Raw genomic sequence first — 21,641 nt, forward strand, 5'->3', positions numbered from 1 at the left:
TTTGGCAGATCAGCGGCTTGCACATGAATTGTGAAGGCTGAGCCTTCTGCTGACACACAGTAATAAAAATGTAACTATCCCTGCTGCTTAAAGGATATCGCTGGATTGAGAAGGAACACTATTCTATAGCCTAAATATTACTAAATTCAACAAAGCAGAATGCCTCTGTTGTGGTTTAACCCTACAATGCAGGCACCATGGCTCTCTTTAACCAGGTCCCAGTTTACTTTTCACTACAGCTTTCCCCAGTGAGCCCAGGACAAGCTGCAGACACAGCGTGACAAAGGACAGTGCACTCAGACTGCCCAAGGCCACTCTGTGTCAGAGGCAGCAAGCTGGGCAATGAGAAAAGCAATGTTGGGGTCTAAAGTATAACTTGAAGAGAGAATCATGCCAGAACCCGATAAAACTTTACTCAGAAACAAAGGCAACTGCTGTTTCAAATCCACTGTTAAGTGTCACTCCGGTGCGCGAAGCTGCAACGTGCTGCAGCACAACCAGCAAAGCAGGTCACGAGCAAAGAAGGGGGGGCAGCTTTAAGCGCTGCGACCTGAGCCAGCCACCAAGAACAAGACCCGCGGTGACAGCTGCGCTTTGCCACAGCAGAAATCCTTCTATAAGCCACAAAACAATGTACAGTCTCAACTGTAGAAGTGTGGACTGGGAACGAACACACTACACTCTCCAAACTGGCAAAATCTGCATTTAATTTACAACATAGTAAAGGTTACAGGTAAAAAGCTCAACAGAAAGTGTGAAAAGGCCTATTACATATTACACAAGTGTACAAACTTCTGTACAAAGCCCCTAGATGTTATACGGACCCCTCCCGTACTGGCCAGCTATGGCCCCTAAGCTCTAAAATAATGAGAGCTTGTTCAAACCCAGGGAGGAGAAGAGCTTTAAAAAACAATGAGCAGTAAAGCTTCCCTTTTCAAGAACAATCTTGCAAAGAGCCATTTGAAAAAAATCAAAACCACTACACCCCCCCAAAAAAAACCCCAACCCCCAAATGAAAACCAAAACAAAAACAACCCAAACTCAAAAAAATGAAGAAGAAAACCTGTTCAACTTTTACTTGCCCTAACTAGTCTTACCCTAAAGAGTTGCCTTCATAAAGCAGACTGACTGGAGAAAGAAAATTCTACACACCAGAAAGAAGCAAAACTAAAGGGAGAAAGATTTTGGAAGCAGCACGGAGTGTTTGGAAGCAGAACGTCTGAGGACTGCATCATATTCAAGAGTAACTAAACACAGAGCAGCACTATATCACGGCGGAGTTACTGTGTTCATCCATATAACAGTTTGAGCTAGATATGATGGTGCAGGGAGGGGAACAAACCAGTCTCTAAAGCCATTGCTCTTGCAAATAGGGTAGCTACTAGCTCATTTTTACCTTGGTAACATGACAGAAGCAACCACCCTGCAGATGCAGAAGTCACACTGATTTTGGAGCATCTGTTCAGAACAGGTCCAGTGCGTAGAGCACACCAGATGCACCGTAACACAGCGCTGCTCCAGCAACCATCAGATCTTCCTAACACTACTTAGCCAGGTAGCTACAGTACACAATGAACAGCTGGGTACGCTGCTGTCATTTTAGTGCATGTTTCCTGGAAAAACTCCCCCAAAGGAATGCGACTATGTAGCTGAACTGCATTGCAGAACGTAAAAAAATCCAGAGTAAACCTAAGAAAAACAGAGTTCTGGCCTTACCTTGCAAAAAGTAAAGACATAGTGTCTGACTACATGTAAATCAGATTTGGAAACCTAAACCCGAGGATCTGAAGGGCTACAGCAACAATCCAAATCAAGCTTCTCATATTATTCAATGGGAAAAAGCGATGAAGTCGTCAAAAACGTAATATTATGAAACCAACTTGTGCATTGCTTTATTCAAGGTGAGTCAAGATTCTCTACTGAGAATTCATATTCTAGCTTTAAGTAGCACTCAATCCTCACCCACTGTTATTAGCAGTAAAAATAGTTTGCGGATTGTGGGGTTAGTTGTTAAATACAGAAATCCTTTGACACTGCTGATGGCTGCTCATTTTTATGTGTGTCTTCTTGCATCCCACATATACTTTAACCTCACAAGTTCCATTTGCAAATGAAAATTCATCTATTTACGTTAAAAGGGCCATCAAGTTTACAAGAAACTGTTGTCCTCCATGTTAACTCCATCTTAAAAGTTATTACAGGGTAGGGTCAACACTACTTTGTTGGTTTGGAAGTGTAGAAAGTGCCTACCCACCAGTCAAACGCTCCTAGGCTTGCTACGCTTGTATGTTGGCATTGGCATGAACCCAAGCTCAGATCCACCCGTGTGTGCACCCCTTTGCCCACCCACACAGCACTCCGTCGCACAGTACTGGACCACAGCTGAGGAAGACCACCTACTTCTTGTCCATCTCAACTCCACGTTCTCATGACCTAATGGGATGCTGTAGTGTTTTAGGTGGAAATTAAAACAAGCTGTAGCCAAACTAACAAAACCCCCAAAAAATTAAAAAAAAAAACAACAAAAAAAAAAAACCCAACAACAACCCCCCCCACATTGGTGGAGTTTTAAAAATGTAAAAAATCAAAGCTGACCTGTATTTTGCAAGCTTTAGAACCCATACCAATGGGATTTCTGAAAGGCTTGGCCCCACAGACATTAACTTCTGACACAGCTGTCCTGCTATTCGCAAGTCCAGCAGGAACAACATCACCCACAGTAAGCACGACACCCAAATACACGAATTTGCAGGGTCATGCCATAAATGATTATTAAATTATATGACTCCTCCCCTTCAACTTACAGATCAAAATTCGGGGGACGGTAATGGCTAAGAAAAGGCTGCCAGATATTTTGGTTCAAAAGGAGATGGGAGCTGTATTTTTTTTTTTTTTTAAACAGACATATAAAAACATTTGAAGACAGATCTTTAAAGGATATTTCACTTCTCCAATCTTGGTATTACATCTGGTTAGGACACTGAAATTTTAAAAAGACGATACTGCACATAAACAGTTTCTGGAGTTCGTAACTCCCACCCTCCCTCAACAACACTCAACTCAGATCAGTAGGGAAGGGGTTGGCTTCTTGCCCGGCCATGCCTCCTTTGCATATTTCTTCTTCTTGGGTTCATTCACAGCTTCAGGGTTAAAGACAGCAGGGTTTGGAGCTGGGTTCATGTTAACTGTCGAGGGCACAACAGGAGTCAAGTCCACATCCGGGGCAAGATTGGGGTAGGGCATTGGCAGACCACCAATGAGTGCTGTCCCATGGACGCCGTGCGGCTGGGAACCTGCCTCATTGTGAGTTGGAGGTAAACCACCATATAATCCTCCGCTGTAGGGAAAGTTTTGCATACGTCGCGATGCAGAATCATCTGTGGTCAATGAGCCTGGATTCTCCAACCGTTTTTTCTGTAGATGGAAGCATTTAAAGAATTATTCAAAATACGTGAAAGCAGCAAGCTATTTAAACTGATGCCAATGCCATTTTCCCCAAAAAGGCACCTAGACCAGTCACATAGGAAGTGGTTACAGACCATGCCCCAGTCTTTGTCCCAGAAGATTTCTTTTGGGTTTCCTTGAAAACCACTTAATAATAAACTCTTAAAGGTGCACAGTGCAGGAAGGGGTGACAGAAGCTGAAGCTCAGGTTTAACTTAGATCAGGTCTGTGCACCTTTTTACCTCCTGTACATGCCTGGGAGTCTTGAGCTTGTCCTGAATGCAAGACCGAGTAGGTCGGTAATCAGTAACACAGACCTGCCCTTCCCACCACAGTAAGAAACTGCAACTTCCACATCACTTGGGTGATTTTTGTCTAACTCCTGATCACAGGAATCTTCTCCTGCAGTCTGAGGTTTATGTAGAATTTTTTCCTTTTCCACATACATTATTTAGGGTATACCAGCAACAAGTGACAATGCTATTCCACTGTTGCTTAACTACCCTGAAGTTCTGCAAATCTTCCCTACTCCTAGCATATTCCAAATAAATATAGCACTGGCCACACACTCATCTTGGAGCAAAGTCTAAACCCTGCTAGTCCTAGTAGACAACTTTACGAAATCTGTAGTACTTACAGTATTTAAACAAACAACCTCTCACTTTTACTTTCCATTTTCCACATTTCCCACAATTTTAACTGATGCCTCGAACTACTATATTAAGTTTCTGGAAAGCATTTCTTTTTGGGAGCAAAAAGAAATTGCCATTAATCCCATGCGTTATTAAAGAAAAGAGCTAAAGCTGGTTTTGAAGGGAAATGGTCAAATCTGCTAAAAGATGGCAACAGTGAAACATGAACACGACTTTTGCTTAACAACAGAACATCTTCCACCATAGAACAGTACGTTTCTACGGTGTAATGCAAAACGTGAGTTGATCAATGTAATGTATTAATTAGAAAGCTGGGAGTTACTCTGTACCTTAACAGGAACTACTGCTGTCTGTACCATGTTCCTGAAACGCCCAACAGAAGGGTCCACATCCTCTGTAAAGGCAAGAACAGTGAAGCCTTCAGTAAGAATACAGGAAAAGAACATCTATCAGCTAAAGGAACTTTTATCAAGAACCGGCACATGGATGTTCTCTTCTCAATACTCGGTAAGCACAAGCGTGCCCAAACAGAGAGGCGCCAAGGGGACACCTAGCGGGCTTTATCTCAAGGTGGGCTCATCAGATATTCTGGTAAGAAAGGCTTCCGCTCAAATGGAGAACGGGAAAAGGGAACAGATGGATGGGGAGTTTGCACTGATCTGACAGACTGGAGTTCCAGGCTGAAAGCTGCTCCTGACAAGGCACTGCATGCGCTCAAAGGCACAACAGCTGGCCCCAGAAGTCCTTGAGGGACCTTGAAGTAGGAGTCAGAAGAATTCAACACAGTCTCTGAAAGTCTGAAAAAAAATTATTTTTCGTAATGCAAATGACTGGTGTTTACATTAGGACGTTCTGCACACTAAATTGCACAACCTTATAAATCAAAATGGTTATTCTGGGTGGTATACACTGCCAAATAAAACTAGCTCCAAACTGTATTTTGAGATGCATGCTAATTAATAAGCTACTCTTATCAACAAGAACATTATCCATGTAAAATATTGTAAATAGGAATGCCATTAATATAAAACAGCTAAGGGAGAAAAATGACTAACAGGCAATAGATACATCTTCAGAAGTATTGTTTTGAGTGAGGGTAATGTGTTTCAGATATGCAGACACAGCAAAAGACCTCTGAGCTTAAGATACATATCCACTAGGCAACAGGTAAGTAAAGCAATAAGGGACAGATGAAAAACAAACAAGTTCAGTTCCCATTTACACTCTGAAGAAGGCAAAAAAACCCAAAATCCACCACGTTCCTTTTGGACACATGAGATTTTTCCAACATTTCATAGAATTTTGAACAATGAAGCCGAGTGTGATATCCCTGTCCCACACAGATTGTGCAGTTATTTTACAGGTAGAAGAGAAGAAACACAGAGAGGTCAAAGACTTCAGTGAGACACGTGGCAGCTTCTCTGAAATAGCAGATCCCAAATATTGACTGCCAAGTTTCTGTTCTCCTTATCCACATGCAGCCATGAGGAATCCCTATGAGAATACTGGAAAGAGGGCCTTATGGGCATCAACTAAAGATCAAAGCAAACTCTTACCTGGATTGATGATTTCATCATCATCGCTGAACGTCACTCTGGAGTTCTTCCGTTTTCTCTTTGGTCTCTGAATATCCAAGTTCCCTTCCTCAATGGTTAGCGTGGAAATTCTTTTGTTGTGGGCTGTATTAAACTCTGTCAGGTTCTAGCGACAAATTTAGAGATGAAACAGTTTAAGCCACTAGTGTATGAAGTCTGATTTAATCGTATGATTGCGCATATCAGAAGATCACAGCACACTGTTCAGTTTTGACTTTAGATCCCTAGGAAGAGAGGGTGCTCCCGTACTGCAACAGGTTGCCCAGCGAGGTTGCGGAGTCTCTGTCTGCAGAGATATTCAGAACTTGACTGAGCATGATCCTGGGCAACCTGCTCTAGCTGACCCTGCCCGAGCAAGGGGGCTGGACTAGATGATCCTGAGAGGTCCATTCCTACCTCAACAATCCTGTGAATGTCACATACACTGCTTTCCCCCTTTTCACCAACTGTTGGAAACAGGGTAGCATTCATTGCTACTGGCCGTAGGGAACAGTGTGGGAAATCACCGTTGACCTGGGGTAATCTTAGCTGGACAGCATGTACTCCCTGGCAAGCCTTTGTGAGAAGACCAGTGGAATAGTAGGATTATTAGGTCACTGATTCTGGGAAGCAGCACGATCACAGACATCATGGCAGAACGAGATGGTTTGTGCCTATCTGCCTGCAGAAGACACCTCAGACTATCTTCAGGGCCAAGAAATTAAGAACCTGAACCTAAGCAAACAAGTGGGAAATGCCATCTGCTTAGCTAGAAATGCCATCTAGCTACAATGCGCGATGTACTCACATCAAGTTCTGTCTCCTCCTCTGGCAGGCCCAGCAAGCCCTTGAGCTCTTCATCTTCACCACCCATTTTCTCATCTCCTTTAACTGCTGACGGCAGTGTCTGAGGCTTCTCTCGCAGCGTATATGCCCGTGTAGAAGCACCAAATGAAACTGTGGAGTCAATGGGTATCTGTTGGGGTTTGTGAGGTTCCAAACGAATATGACCCAAGAATGTGCCATGTGCTGAGAACATCAAAATACAAAACAGCCTGTTAGTCATCAGCTTGGGCTCACAGTATTTGAGTTCAGGTCTTGAGAAGTTCAGAAACTGTACGTGGCTGCTCCAAGATACAAGTCACTAAGGTACTGCTGAAAACATTAGCAGTGTACAATTTTACCTACCATCTCATGAAGTAAGATAACAGACATCAAAAGTCTAAAAAAAGTCAGGGAAATAACTTACAAACACCATTTACTTTCTGGATTCTCGTAGGTCCTCAGTTACTATGTCTGGAATCATTGGAGGAAAAAAAAAAACAAAACAAAAAACCAGTTTGTCAGGTTTTAGATCTTGGGATACCACCCTCAGAAGAGAAAACGTCATTAAAATCGTGAAAGGAAGGCCAAGTCACTTTCCTCCTCTCCCCTAGCCTCTTAAATGCCCAAAAATGCTGTTTTAAACACCAAGTGAAGCAGATGTAAGCTGAGTGGAGCAAACACTCCTTTGCTCCTGATCCTTGCCAACCTTTCACTAGGACGCTAATTCAGATCATAGTCATCTATCCATACAGTGCAAACAACAACAACAACAAAAAAAAAGAGGAAAAAGTACCTCAGATTCAGAAATGTTTAGGCACTGAAATATCATACTTCTATCTAGTTAAATGTCATGCTACTTACTGCTGTTTAGATCTATGAGGAAAACCCTCTTGAGATGTTTGTGATAGACCAAGGCAGCATGGACCCGAGAGCAAGACTGGTGGTCAATGGTAAAATCACACAGATCAGGATTTCTCCCAAAGAGATAGTATTTCTTCTCATCAATGATGAGTTTCTGAGGTAGAATATCAAACAGAGAAGCATATTAGACTCCTATAATCTTTTGCATCTTCCTGAAAAAGTCAAGAACATGAATAAACAGAGCAAATTAAAAACAAAGCATCAACAATTTTGTCTGACACCGTTCAATACAGAAAGTCAAATGTTCTCTTTGTAAAATCAGAACAGCTGAACATGGAAGAGTCCCAGGTTTTCCCTTCTGGGACTGGGAAAAATAATAACTCTTCAAATCATGAGACTGCCTCTTACAAGAGATTCTCTCTCACATCTGCTCCCAAAGATTTTTACACATTCCCTAATGCAGATGACTTAGGCCTTGTCTAAGCCAGGAATCTATGACAATGATTTCCAGTCCGAAAAAGAACATCAGAATTATATTTCTGTACAGAAACTGATGTACAGAAGACTTCAGACTTCTATGATAAAGATGTAAAACTATACTGATTATGTATTGTGATATGAATCCATTCAAGTAAACCACTAATTTTAGGCATTGCTTCTTAATTCATCCTAGTTCTAATCTCTTCTTCAAACAAGACCTTACATACCGTAATATCAGTTACATAAGCCATCTATGAAATGCAAAGGAACATGTTGACACAGTCCTACAGAGTACACAGCATATTTCTATTAGCAGACAATGTTGTTGGAAAGAACTCCTCGTGCCTAAAAGCTGAAGCACCTAAGCAGCACAGACTTCTTTCTCACTGTATTCCAAGACCTTAATGTGTCTTCTTTCTTCCAGCTGCACAAGTCAAAGGCTGGCAATGCATTACAGATTTGTTAACAGATGGCTTCTCCTGCTTTTTGAAACATTTACCAAAGCCCACACAACGTTCCAATAGCATGATCAAGGGAATGCTGATGATACATTTTCTATCAGAAAAAAACTAGACCTTATTTCAAGAAAGCATTGCTTTCCTAAGATGCTCTGAGCCGAATTAACGTTTGGCCTGCTCGAGCACAAGGATTTCTCCCTTCTCCCTCCTTCCATTCCCAGCTATACAATCCTCTCCTCAATTCCACTGCCACACATCTGAGCACAGTTTTCAGCTTGCAAAGCACTTTTTTTCTGCATTAGCCTTCTACTGTTTTAGTGGACTGAATCAGTTTGCCTTCGTTCAGATGCACATCCCAGCTAGCTCTAGTGAAGCAGTGGATTATATGCACTGGGACTGTGTGATGAGGAAGGACCTCCCTTCCTGGCAGCAGCATTCATGTCAATCAGTCACTTGCTACTCAGTTTTGCCAGCTGTATAAACGACATGGCTAGAAAGAGTGAATGTATCAGACCCGTTACAGGCAGCTGGTTTGGGTTTTTTCTGAGCTATCAGAAAGACTGACACAATGAGCACCAAGAGGGCTGCTCGGAGAGGTGGTGGCACTGCCATCCTCAGAGGCGTTTAAAAAATGCATAGATGCAGGGCTTAGCAACATGGTTTAGTGACTGACTTGGCAGCCCTGGGTCAACGGTTGGACTTGATCTGAAAGATCTTTTCCAACCTAAATGATTCTGTGGCACTACCAAGTCATACAGAAAATAAGGAGATGGCCTGGAATAAAACATAGTATTTCTATTTCTCTGCCTTATCTGCAAGCGTAAAAATCACACGGGCCTCATTTTCTACTACAAATCACCTTGCAAAGTTACATCTATTTACCTACCCACCAATTATGAGCTGTGAGGCTTTTAGCACTGCTGCATTCAGATGTCACTTCCCCACTGACTTTTTTCAGATTTCCCCCCCCCAGATGTGTTCTCCTGTGTTGGATTTCTCATTGTTCTGCTGAACACTTGTCAGCCTCCATGCTGCAAGTTCTCATAACCTGGTATTCAGTAATAAGTGTTTAATTTATTTTTGCATGTTTATTCTCTCTTGTAGGTCACTACAAGAACTGAACAACTCAGCTCCCATTACACATCATGATGACTTCACAATTAATTGGCCCCTTAGGTAATAATCTGTAATACCTTATTCCCAGCTAACTGAAGGTATATACTTCAGGCACGATTTCATGGGAGTAAATACTTTGTGAAATCCACTGACTTACGTATTTTCTGTGCCTCTGAGTTATAACCCAGTGTCATTCTTTATACACTGAGCTTAAACACTTCATGGCTTGTTTTAATGTTGCACTTTTCAGACCCAGCAATCACAACGTGTACCTCAGACCTCTGCACAAGACCTGGGACACAGATGGCTTGGTTAGTATCAAGTGCTCAGTAATCCACAAGATTTAAGAATGTTCTTTCTTGGTTACTGCTGCCTACCATAAAAGACAACATTGAAAAACTATTTGTCACATGTACCAAACACAGAAACAAAAGCCAACTTACAAAGCCAACTGGGGCCTCCTGTAGGTCCAAAAGCTTTGGGCAGCACAGCCTCAGAGTCTGACACCACCAGGACAACATTCCTGACTGTCAAGTTATCAACACCAGATTTGCTTATCCATTGCCAAAAGCAATGGTGCATCCTCAGCTTCCATATGGCGTTTTGTTCCCTTTTTTCTTTCCCCAGTCCTGACCAGGACTCCCACGACAGACACTTCCTTAGCACCTGAGGATTAATTCAGCAGAGAGCTCCATATAAACTCTTTCATCCTAAAGCTCTCTCTCCATGCTCAAAAATCCAAAAGAAACATGACAAGAAAAAAACTCATCTCAGACTAAGTCTCCCAGGTGGGAAGGCTGCATTATGTTTGGCCACCTGCCACATACCAAAAAACTAAAAGTCACTGCCATTTGGCTTTGCTCACTGAATCTCATTCCATGGCCTAAAAGAAATACTGGAATACTTGGTGCCAAGTACAATCCTTACCCCAGACACTGCTGCTGGGATGTCAGCAAGAAGGCTGAGCTGAGCAGCAGTCCTACTACATACAGCTCTCTGATCTCTGAAAGTGATTCTGAAGACGTAACAATACCGTAAGAAGCAGAATACGTGGTCCATGGTTTGAAGACAAATGCAATGCAAAGGGTTTGAAAGATACAGCGCCTACGAAAAGCCAGTGAAGGATAGCTCCAACGCAGTCCGAGTAGCAGGTGAGAACCAACTCAGCCATGTCTTGTAGGAACTAATGAGCTACTCTGAAGATGCGGCAAATGTATGTTTGTTAGTACCTAATTCCTTTTAAATTAAGCCTGAGCAAACACCTCTTTTTAGGTCAAGACTGTCTTTGCCAGTTTTCTGTGTCTTTAAATCCAGAGTAAGCACTCCCTCAAAACAGTCTGTAAAACCAACAGTAGTGGACTATAAAGAAAAGCCTCATTTTACTGGTTTCTGGCCTGGGAAAACACAAGTTCATTTGCAAGATACCCATTTATGACATCTCTATCTGCTTTCCTATGCAAAGCATATTCTGGTAACTTAACCAAATTCTAAACAGTAAATCTCTCCTGCTAGACACCAGAAGGAACACTTAATACTGTCTGCTGCTCCTGTGGTAGCATAGTTAAACACCAGCCAAGATTTTAAGTGACCTAAATCTTTCTTGATCTAACACAGAGTTCTTAATTTTCCAGTTTCTGTTCAGAAAAGCTGGCTCAACTTTGGAAATGTTTGCTGCCCAGAAGCATTTCTCTTTCCAGTCAATTGCAAGTTAGAAGTCTGTCCACAGCTAAAATACATTTGCTGGCTTGGGTCCTCTCTGTCAACCATGTTAAAGAGCTTTGTTTTGTTTGTTTACTACTTCTAGTGGGATATAAAACAAAATATGAGAGAACGAGGTGGTGTTATTTCAGACAAATCCCTTTGCTGTAATAAAAATAACTCATTCTGTCTGTGCTAAACACAATGCTGTTCACAGAACCAGAACATGGGAAGAAAAAAATCATACTGTATTTTATACTGTAGGACAGGGGAACAATCCTGTAAAATACAGGATACCTAGTTAACCTTACTGTAAAACAAAATAAAAAATAAGCTGGCCAGACAAGTATCTCAAACAAGCAGTACAAAGTGAAGAGGTTTTCCTCTTAATCTTTTGTATTTAAGATTTCTTTCCCCATGTTATTCAAATGTCTGCTCCTGAAGTTCGTAAGATGAGGTGCCTTCTGTCTGCAGTCTGATACCTCCTATATAAAGTGTCTTATAGGGAATAAGATGTCAGCTCTGCTCCAAAACTACGTTTGCAAGAAATAAGGCTCTGCAAAGTACCAAGTTTCCCTTACAAACATTTTATTTTTTTCTCTCTCTCTCTTACTAGGACAAGTTTTATATTCAGAAATCAAAGTGTCATTGTTTGCTGGCTGAGGACTGCAGTTTTCTATCACTTCAAACACGGCATCTAATCGGAAGACAACTGATAGAAGCACTTCACAGTATGAGACAGCCTTGGAGTACAGGCAAGGGAAAACGATTTCTGAAGTTTCAGAGTAAAACAAACTGATCTGAAAATAATGGATATGAGAGAGAAAGGAAATACTTATGAATAAGTGTGGAAAAAGCTGGGAAATGTTTTACTGATGGTGCCTATGTATATGATACACTAAATACACACAAAACCTGTTTTCATACCTCAATGAGTTTGTCTCCTTTGACTACATCCAGATGTAAGCCAGGTGGCGGTTTTCCTGCCCTAGAAAATAAAGGAAAATACAAACACATTTAATAAAAAGTTTATTAGTGTTAGAGCTAATATTCTATTAGAGCTACAGACCAAACCCAGACACGTGGAAGCAGAATTAGTTTTGGGAAAATGTGAAAATCCTGTAATTTTCTTTTCCTCCCTGCGGATTCCTTCTGACAACACATAAAACATGATTTTTTACAAAAAGAGTTAAGCTAATAGGACACAGTGCACTTCAAGCTTTACTTCTCCAGGTGAAAAATAGCTTATTTACAAAATAAACAGGGCAGCTGCTAAGAGAACATGGTATAAGGCCAGGAAGAGGCTAAGAACCGGAGAAGGGGACAGACTGGGACTGTTTGCTTAAGGACCTGCTCAAGGGCTCTGTTTTCTCATGGTACTTTCAAAACATTAGATCTCTACCCTTAGCTGCTGAGAAGAATGGAAGCTTTTACCATCTTTCCCCTCTAGGACTGGTAATGGTAAAAAACCTGAAAGCACCTCCACACATACCTGTAATATTATAAAAATGTTGGCCAATAGCCAGTGCTCCTCCACACTCCCTATAATCAAACTTTCCTACCAAAATCGGTAACATGGAAGAGACTGCAGTATTAGGTGGCAGAGGGACTCCTACCCTATGACAATACAATCATCCTCCACCAAATTCTCAAACAAACAGCAGCTCAGCTCCCCCAGCCTTATAGCTCCATCCCTGCCCACCATAGATTGGTCACGGCTGGAAGGGAACTTGGGACATTACCGAGTCCAAGCCCTGCTAGAGCAGGTTGCACAGAGTCGCGTCCAGGTGGGTTTTGAATGTCCCCAGAGAGGGAGACTCCACGACCTCTCTGGGCAACCTGTTCCAACGCTCCGCCACGCTCAAGGTAAAGAAGTTCTTCCTCATATTCAGAGGGAACTTCTTGTGTTTCAGTTTGTGCCTGTTGCCCCTTGTCTTGTTGCCTGGCACTACAGAAAAGAGCCTGGCCCCGTCCTCTCGACACTCGCCCTCAAGATACTTGTATGCACTGGTAAGATCCCCTCTCAGCCCTTCTCTTTTTTGGAGGAGAACAAACAGCAGCAGCAGAGGATGCAGAGCTCCAGGGAAATCTGCTAAAATGGTGACTGCTTCCTAGAAACAAGATTATGGTGGTGTGGGCAAAAGACCACCAAGTAAAAATGATCCCGAAGATGACACAGTCTGTCTGATGAGCTGATAAATGACAGACTCTTCCAGTCACTTCAGCATTGCTAGGGGGCCACCTCCTCTTAAATACTGCGCTAGGATCATACAGCCAGGCTACACCTAAGTATTGCTGCCTCTGCCTGTGCTCCCCTCAGACCTCAGTGCTCATTTTTCACTGAAATACAGGTTTCATTCATGGATCCATGCCCACTTCTCAGTGTTTCCTCTTCCTGCCCCTGAGCACTGGCAAACTTGTTTTTCTCCACTGCACTGAAACTGCAAAGTTGTAGCTGCCCCCCCCACCCCACCCCCAAAGTAAACTTTCATTACAATGAAACTCTTCAAAACTGGCACAGAAGATACATACTATTTATACAGTGATCCAAAAATACTGTATTAATGTTTCTTTAGAACATTTCTCATTAATCATGAGAGCACTTTTTAATCATGAGAGCATGTGCTGGTTCTGTTTGACTTCAAGTACTGATTTCTCACATTCCTGTGGAGTTGTATCAGGCAGATCAAGCTGACAAACCCAGCGTAAGGAACCTTTGGCAATCTAAGAACTACCTCCAGGAACAGTATTGGGTGCCTCCCACAGGAATACTCTCCCAGTTACCAGCTCAAGGTTACCAGCTCAAGGACTTCCTGCACCATAGCTGCTATCCATTTAACCAGCTATCTACATAAATTGCTCGAAGAACAAACATAAACTTAATGCATTTACAGAATCTTACACAAACAACTTCACAGATCACCTACACATAGCTGAAGCACCCTCTTCTCTATTTGGCCACAAGTCTGCTTGCCATTAATTTCATTTTGCAAACTAGTTCACCTCAAAAGGACAGCAACCACCTGTCTCCTACAGACTGTCAGTTCACTCACAGTTCCAGACACCTAACATCTCTCTTGGTTGTTCCTTCTCCAGACTGAAGAGATGCCTAGGCTAACCATCTGTAGCACAGCTTCTTGTATCTTTGACTGAGATAATACTTAAAAATAATACTTGAGAGAAAGAATTCACATGGTTTTTGAGGAGGCAAGTAGTATCTCACAATTTACCAGAAATACTGGAGACAGCCAAGAAGATTTTAACAAGGCTATCAGTACAGTAGACTGGCATTTTTACTAAAGCTTTTGACAAAATTATCTAACGGTCCTATGGAAATTAAGGTGTGATGGGGAAAAACACTAATCAATGACAGAATGTACATGATTATGAGTCAGGAAAGAGCAGGGTTCTGCAAGGGCTCTGTTTTGTTATACGCAATTTGGAAAAAAGGAGCCAACAAAAACAAGAAAAATCACTTATGACAATTATGCAGGAAATTCAAATCTGACTGAAATGCTGTAAACTAATCTCATGATACTGAACTGCTGCTTGATAAACCATCTGGGAGTGGGGGAAATCGGTGCTCTTGAATGCTAGTACATGCTAGAGAGAGACCACCTCAACCACGCAAACACAACCAGGAGCTCCAGGCTCCTTATTGCCACTCAGGAAAGATCTAGAGTCATCATGACTACATTCAGAAAGAACCAGAGGAACAGTTGACAAAGCAAAGACATCATAAAGAAGAAACTATAAAAATACAATGTTTTAGCATCTTGAATGCTGTGCCAGTTCTGGTTCTCTTGCCGAGAAGGGCACAGGATAATGACCAGTACAGATGGCTTCATGCGAGAGGAAGGAAAAAAAAAAATCTAGTACATATCTTCTGAAGCTTGGATAAAACAGGTAAGTATTTATTGCCTTTGTCCTCTCAATGAATGCTACAAAACTAGCATACTCACTATTTCTTGAAACACAAGAAACAAGCAGCCCTGGATTCGAAAATAAGGAAAGTGCCTTTGCATAACTTGTGGGAAAAAAAAAAGACATTTGCATAACTTGTGGAAAGCACTGTCACTCAGCGTTGTGGAATTAAACTACAAGGTAACAAAGAAAAATTAGCAAGTTTGTGGAGATCAGGTCTGGTGTTAGTTATTAAACATGATCACCCAGACAGAGTCTTCAGCTCACAAAACCCCTTTGCTTCTGACAGCCACAAGCCTTGAGCGCATACAAGAGGACAGAACACTTAAAGACGATGGAAACAATAGCACATTAAGTTACTGGTCACTACCACAGTATGATAGGAAACCGTCTGGGATGCTGTTTTCAATTAGTATGGCTGTTTCAATGCTCTTTTTTATAGAAAGAAATCAGAATGAAGAAAAAACCTCTTACCAAGATGTTGGTTGAACACAAAGTTGTTGCTCATCATATGCATCAGTGATATGCCTTTCACAAAGCAGAGCATACACATCACAGAAACTGAGACCATGCCAACACTGGCATTTGTTTAGGTGACTTGATTCGCTAAACAGGGAGATATTATGACAAAGTTACGGTCAAACTCTTTAGGGTAATTGTTTTAGTTCATGCAGAATGGTTTCTTCCCATGTGGGAGAAGAGGGCTGGATAAAGAGCTGACCAATAATCCTGATCTAACCTTGTTATGTCTGCAGGAAATATGACGGTTAGGGCATTTGAACTTTAAAAAAAATGCAAGTTGATGGGAGGCATTTATGATTTCCTCTACTCTTCGAAGCATTAAAATAATACTTGCCAAACTTCCAGTTGTAAGAAATACAGTAAAAAAAGCTTGCGGCTCAAACTTGGTAATTACAGACCTTGCCTGAACATAAAAAAACCTGACTGTGTTCTAGGAGCATTTTATGGAAGATTTCTGATGAGAAATGTGGCTGCCTCAACTGAACAAAGCATTCCATTTGTATTAAAGCACTTGCTCAACTTCACCTTGGCTCTATGTATGTTTTCTTCTTACAATGCAGTTCCACGCAGAACTAGATTTTACTGGTTCACTCTGGTTCCCTTGGTTACTTACTCAGGAACAAAGTCTCCATGGAATACAGTGAAATTTGGGAACTGTATACAAAATTTAATTCCTGAGAGCAGGGTCATAAATATTCTATTAGAGAGAACTGAAGGTTTTATGACATCAAAAAAATGAATTCAAATGGCATGGAATTAAATACGAGAATGAATATTAAGTAGTGAGCAACAACATAATGATTATTTGTTAAGATTATTCCTACATTTTCAGAGTGAGAGCAGGTATGTTTGGAAGTTTAATTTACCTGTACAAATCAGAAGAATATATGACAGGACTGTAGCCTTTATGCCTACCAGGAATCTGTTCCAAAGCCTCGTTATTCTGACAGATTGATTTCCATCCTGAATTTTTTATCAAATCCTTTCATTTCCATCGTAATTTTTTTGTTCTTTCCCTTCAGCTATAAAAAGAAGTTTCCCAAATATTACCCCTCTTTTAAAAATTCTTTAGCCTGGGAAAATCATCCCTGTTTTTATTTTAACAGACAACTAAAGCTCTGTTTTGTCTCAAAGAAGTATCGCTGTTTCCCAGTTGATGAGTTTTCCTACTGCATCTGTATCAGTTTGATTTGAGCTTTATTAAGTACAGATAACAGACTGCATTTTCATCAGTGCCTACCTAGAACAGCACTGACACGTCTCTATCTTACAAACAGATTACACATCAGGTAAAATATTAGTCTTTTTATTTTTGAACAGTTATATGTTACTAGTGATTGATGGTTGTTCTGTGATTAGTCTATGTACTTGTGTGTATGTACTTTTATTTCTGAATATAAACTTTTGTCTTTTTACTTCTGAATTGTGAGTTTCTGGCTTCAAGAAGTAGTTCTTGTTCTTAGTCACTTTTCCCATCTTATACTTCTGTATTTTATCTTGGTTTTACCATTCTGGTCTTCAAGTTATACCAAAAGGACTGGATTAATACTCTGGCCTCTGTGTTGACCCTGCTTATGTCATTAAAAAGCACTGTGGTTGCTTTTGTCAAGGTAATTAATAAAACCCCCAACACTAAAAGGGTCAGCCCACAGACTCTATTAAACTGCTATTGCCTCCTCAAAAGTCAATTCCCTATACACTCACAGTTGTATGAACCCCTCTAATTCTTCCTAAAATGATTGTTTCCTACGTGTTCTAATAAAAACAGCCTTGAAGAAAGCTGGTTCACCTGACAGTCAGCCATGGCAGACATAGTACATCCACCTCCCTGCCTTGAATAATCAGCTCCTTCACAATATAGTTTAGTAGCTGGACACGGTGAAGTTCAGGTTTTCCCTGAGCAGCTACATGTATGGATTTGTTTGCCTTATAAAAGACACCAACTGCTTCGAATGATTAGTAATGTAGTACTTAAGAGGGATGCCACTGAACAAAACCAAGTTCAGACAGGGTTTTTTTTGAGATAAATAAAACACCTACAAGCAAAAACTCTTCCTTCTGTCCTAGAAACAGAAAAATGCGTTTCTTCACCACGGGCTCTACAGGTCAGTCCACTGCTCTGTCCATAACGCCAGGATGATTCTGTGAGGAATCTGTACAGATTATTTTCTGCCATTGATAGCAAACCCAGTACTGCAGAACTATAGAGTAATGGCAAAAAGCAGGGACGGACAGCAAAGAAGAAGAAAAGCCCAAGCTGAGCTTAAACCTGGAAGGAGTATATAGAGTAACAAAAATAAAACAATTCAGAAAAAGAGCACAAAGCCATTAACACTTTGGGATGCGGTGCTAGTTAGAAGTACTGAGTAACAGAACTGAAGTTTTACAGACTGGCTGACAGCATCTCTTCCACAAGGCTAAGATTCAATGTTGACATGCCAACTGGGTTACATCAGCCACATCCAGTTGAACTTCAGCAAGGCTGCTGAGTTACATCATTCACACCCAGTCTAAAGAGACATTCTGAGTTGTAGCTATTAAGGACATAGACAGGACAACTTCCCTTCTATTGTGTTAGTTTAAAATTAGGTCACTTATTTAGGTTTCTAGATGTGGACTCAAAAGCCTAAATTTAGCCACTTCCTAAAAATCTTGGCCTATGTGACTACTGTACACCCCTTCAAGTCCAACTTCAAGGACAGGGTGGAATTTCCAGAACCCTAGAGTTCATCCTCTCCAGAAATTTGTGCAGAATCATTGCTGCCAGGTATAGCCTGTTCTTGGCTCAAAGAAACCGAAACAAAATTACTGTAGCCTTTAAAACATACTATTTCAACTGTACATTCCAGAACAAGTGCGACATCCCAACTAATGGTATGTCAAGGCAGAGAATAAAGAGAGATTCACAATCCCAAATGCAGGTTAAACCAGGCCAAAAGGGCAGGCAGTATCCATTAAACACGTGATGGTCACCTCAAAACCACTCTTCAGATTATTTGTACCTCATGGAAATTACTTTTATTGACTAAAATGACCTCAGAAGGTGTACCAAAGTCTTACCAAAACTAGGATGTGCAATTGTTATCTACAGACATTTTCTAATCTCATGGTATGGTTAAATTATAATCCATAGAAAGTATTGGCAGCATCTTTATTCCAATTTTGAATGCATAGCCCATGTCTTTCCTAACACATGCGGAGGAATTGCAGTACATGCATAAACAAGTACGAGCATAAGCAAGTATTATTAAGGCAGCATTTATTATTTTTTGTCTGTCTTGAGCTAGTTAACTGTTAGAAATACAAGAAAAGAAATAATATTTTATGGACTATAAAGTAGTAACCTATAACAGCACAAAAACTAAATCAAAGCCAGAAATCAAAACCAGTGAAAACCTACTATCCACGTTAAGATAGAATAGATACAATGATGAAGGCAAACCTCAAAAGCATGGGCAACAATTTATAAAGACGGGGAAAAAAAAGTTACTTCTGTTGATTACATTTAAGATATATTTCTCATATGATCAGTGTTTACAGTCCCCAAGCCAGCTCTACTTAGAGGCAGAAAAGTAAAGATAGGTAAAGACTATGATTTTGATTTTAATATAGATTGATGAGATTGAAGATAATTCACTACAGAAGAAGCTGCTATTGACCACAAAGCCTCTCTGCAACTCCATGCTTTTTGGTCAACCAAAGCTTCCTATACAAAGATCTACACTGTTACCTATATGGAAGACTTTTCGGTGCTTGCCTAAGACATCAAGGATCCTGCAGGATACATCTACACTGAGACCTTTGGGAAGTCAGAGCTACAAATATTGACCTAAGTCTACTACTACAAACTATTTTCACTCTGGAGAATCCTACCTGTGAAAGGCCCATCATTTATTCAATATCATAACTGTGTGCTCTTTGGTTTGCTCTGGAAGAAAGAAGTATTTCAAAACTGTGAGCTAAAATCTGTAATTCAGTAGATGCCAGCAGAAGTCATGTAAAGCTTTAATATGAAATATATTCTTCTTTTTTTGCAGACTAGGAAAATAAACCAGAAGTAAATAAATCCACCTGGTAGGAGAGATCCTCCCTCCTAATGGATGAGGCAATGGAATCCCACCAGCCATACCTACCTAATAGGTCCCATTCTATGTTGCCTATTCAGCAGAAATACCTGTGCACGATTTCAGAACATTATAGTAAAAGGCTGCAAAAAGGGAATTACCCAAAATCTTAGAAATGTCAGGATAAAACAGACCCTGGTACCCGAACATCCTGGGTGTGAACCCCTGGCTTGGATCACCTCCCCAGTGCCTCTTCCACCTCATTTCCCTATCACTCAGCACAATGGATTGCTCCTCAAAACCAAATCAGGTCAGAATCTGCATGGTGAAGAATGCTGCCTGTCTGTAGACCCTGCCTTGTATGTAGCTGAAGCCGAAAAACATGTAGCTGAAGAGGCCCTCACACTTATAGTTGTTCAGTCCTCCCCTCCAGATGGTATTTATTTAGGAATTCTTCTGCAATAGCATGCAAGTTACTGAAACTAAGCATTTCACAAGTTATACTTCTCCAGCTAATTCAAGCTACAGCTTTCAAAGGCAGAAGTAATTCAAATTTACCACTGAATATAATGCAAGTTGTGAACACTGTTGTATAAAAACACTATGAAAAAAAAAAAAAAGAGAGAATATTTGAAATTTCAAGTTGAACATCCAGAATAATATTTGCCTATACCTACTCTATCATGTCACCATTTTATGGAGCACCACCTTGTCTCATATAGATGTTTGTTATTGTGTATGTTCAGAGCAAATAAAATACTAAAATAAATGAGCAATTCTTTCCCATGAGAGGGTTAAATGGTTTCACTAACTAAAGTAAAGACTTATAAGACAGGTTAACATTACAAAGCATATTCACTAAGCATCCATTCACTGGCCACTATCATCAAAGCACGGAAAGGCAGGGGACCTGTAGCAAAGAACAGATGACTATGCAACCGAAGACTGCAATTATGCGTGCACATACATAGCTAGGTCACACACATATACAGATGCTAAACATTTCAGCTATAACACGTTATGTCATTTTCTATGTGATTTAAAATGTAAGTGCACACATCCCCTGAATAATCAATGCTCTGGCACCCAAAGAAGGCACTACAGCAAAGACCTATTTAGTAATGCATGAAAAGATTCAAAGCAAATGAGACAAGGCCCTAGGTAACCCAATCTAAAGCCCTGCTTTCAACGAATGGTTGGACCAGATGATTTCCAGAGATCCCCTCCAACACGGACCTTTCTATGACTCCAGAACCAGTCACATTCACAGTTCTGATGCTGCTTCTCCAACACGTCCCTTTGCCCTGACTCCTTAACTCAACGCAAGAAAAAAAAACCACCAGGCTAGTTTCAACCCGATAGATTTCTCGTACCGAATACAGAACTTGAACAGAAAATTCCATTTCCAGCACAGCACCGATTCTGTTTAAGCTCTCGGGAAGACCTCCGGGAAGCGCTGCCGAGCTCCGGCCAGCGCCGCACGCCGGCGGTAAGCCCAGGCCAGCCGATGGACGCGCCCCCGGGGCTGCGCCCCGAGCCCGGACCCCCGGGCAGGCCCAGCGCGCCGCCGCAGCCAGCCCCCGTCCCCGCGGGGCTGGGCAGCCGGCCTCACACCGCGGCCCTCCCAGCCCTGGCCCCGGCCCCAGCCCCCGGGGGAGCCGGGCCCGACCCCACCGCCCAGCCTGGCCCCACCGCCCGGCCCGGCCCCGCGCCACTCCCCCCGGCCCGGCGGGCACCCGCCGCAGCCCGCAACCGCACACCCAGAGGCGAGCGGCCCGGCGGAGCCGCCGCAGCCCGCCCGCTCACCAGCTGGGGCACTCAAACAGCGAGAGGCCGCCGCCGCCGGCGGAGTTCGCGTTCGCCGCCATCTTGCCTCTGCCCCATTCAGGCGGGCCGAGGGCAGGATGGGAAGCTGGAGGACCGGCGCGGGAGGCGCTCCCAGCGTGCCCCGCGCGGCGCCCTGGGCGGGCCGGGACCGGGGGCTCGGCACCCGCCGGAGCCGGGGCAGGGGCCGGAGCCGGG

General features: G+C 42.0%; 1 protein-coding gene and 1 non-coding gene across 2 annotated transcripts; both read right to left on the reverse strand.

Moving 5' to 3' along the window:
• Nucleotides 1-690: 690 nt before the first annotated feature.
• On the reverse strand, nt 691-21,557 carry PPP1R8 (protein phosphatase 1 regulatory subunit 8). The gene is made up of 7 exons (XM_055798413.1): nt 21,426-21,557; nt 12,037-12,097; nt 7,358-7,511; nt 6,480-6,700; nt 5,654-5,798; nt 4,427-4,491; nt 691-3,414 (listed from the first exon to the last, which is right to left on the reverse strand). The coding sequence occupies exons 1-7, from the start codon at nt 21,485-21,487 to the stop codon at nt 3,061-3,063; spliced, it is 1,062 nt and encodes a 353-aa protein (XP_055654388.1). The 5' UTR covers nt 21,488-21,557; the 3' UTR covers nt 691-3,060.
• LOC114011554 (small Cajal body-specific RNA 1) lies at nt 9,574-9,739 on the reverse strand. The gene has a single exon (XR_003553489.1). It is a non-coding gene; the product is annotated as a small Cajal body-specific RNA 1 (non-coding RNA).
• Nucleotides 21,558-21,641: the final 84 nt, after the last annotated feature.

The sequence above is a fragment of the Falco peregrinus genome, chromosome 3 (genome assembly GCF_023634155.1).
Source record: "Falco peregrinus isolate bFalPer1 chromosome 3, bFalPer1.pri, whole genome shotgun sequence".
NCBI classification, from domain to species: domain Eukaryota; kingdom Metazoa; phylum Chordata; class Aves; order Falconiformes; family Falconidae; genus Falco; species Falco peregrinus.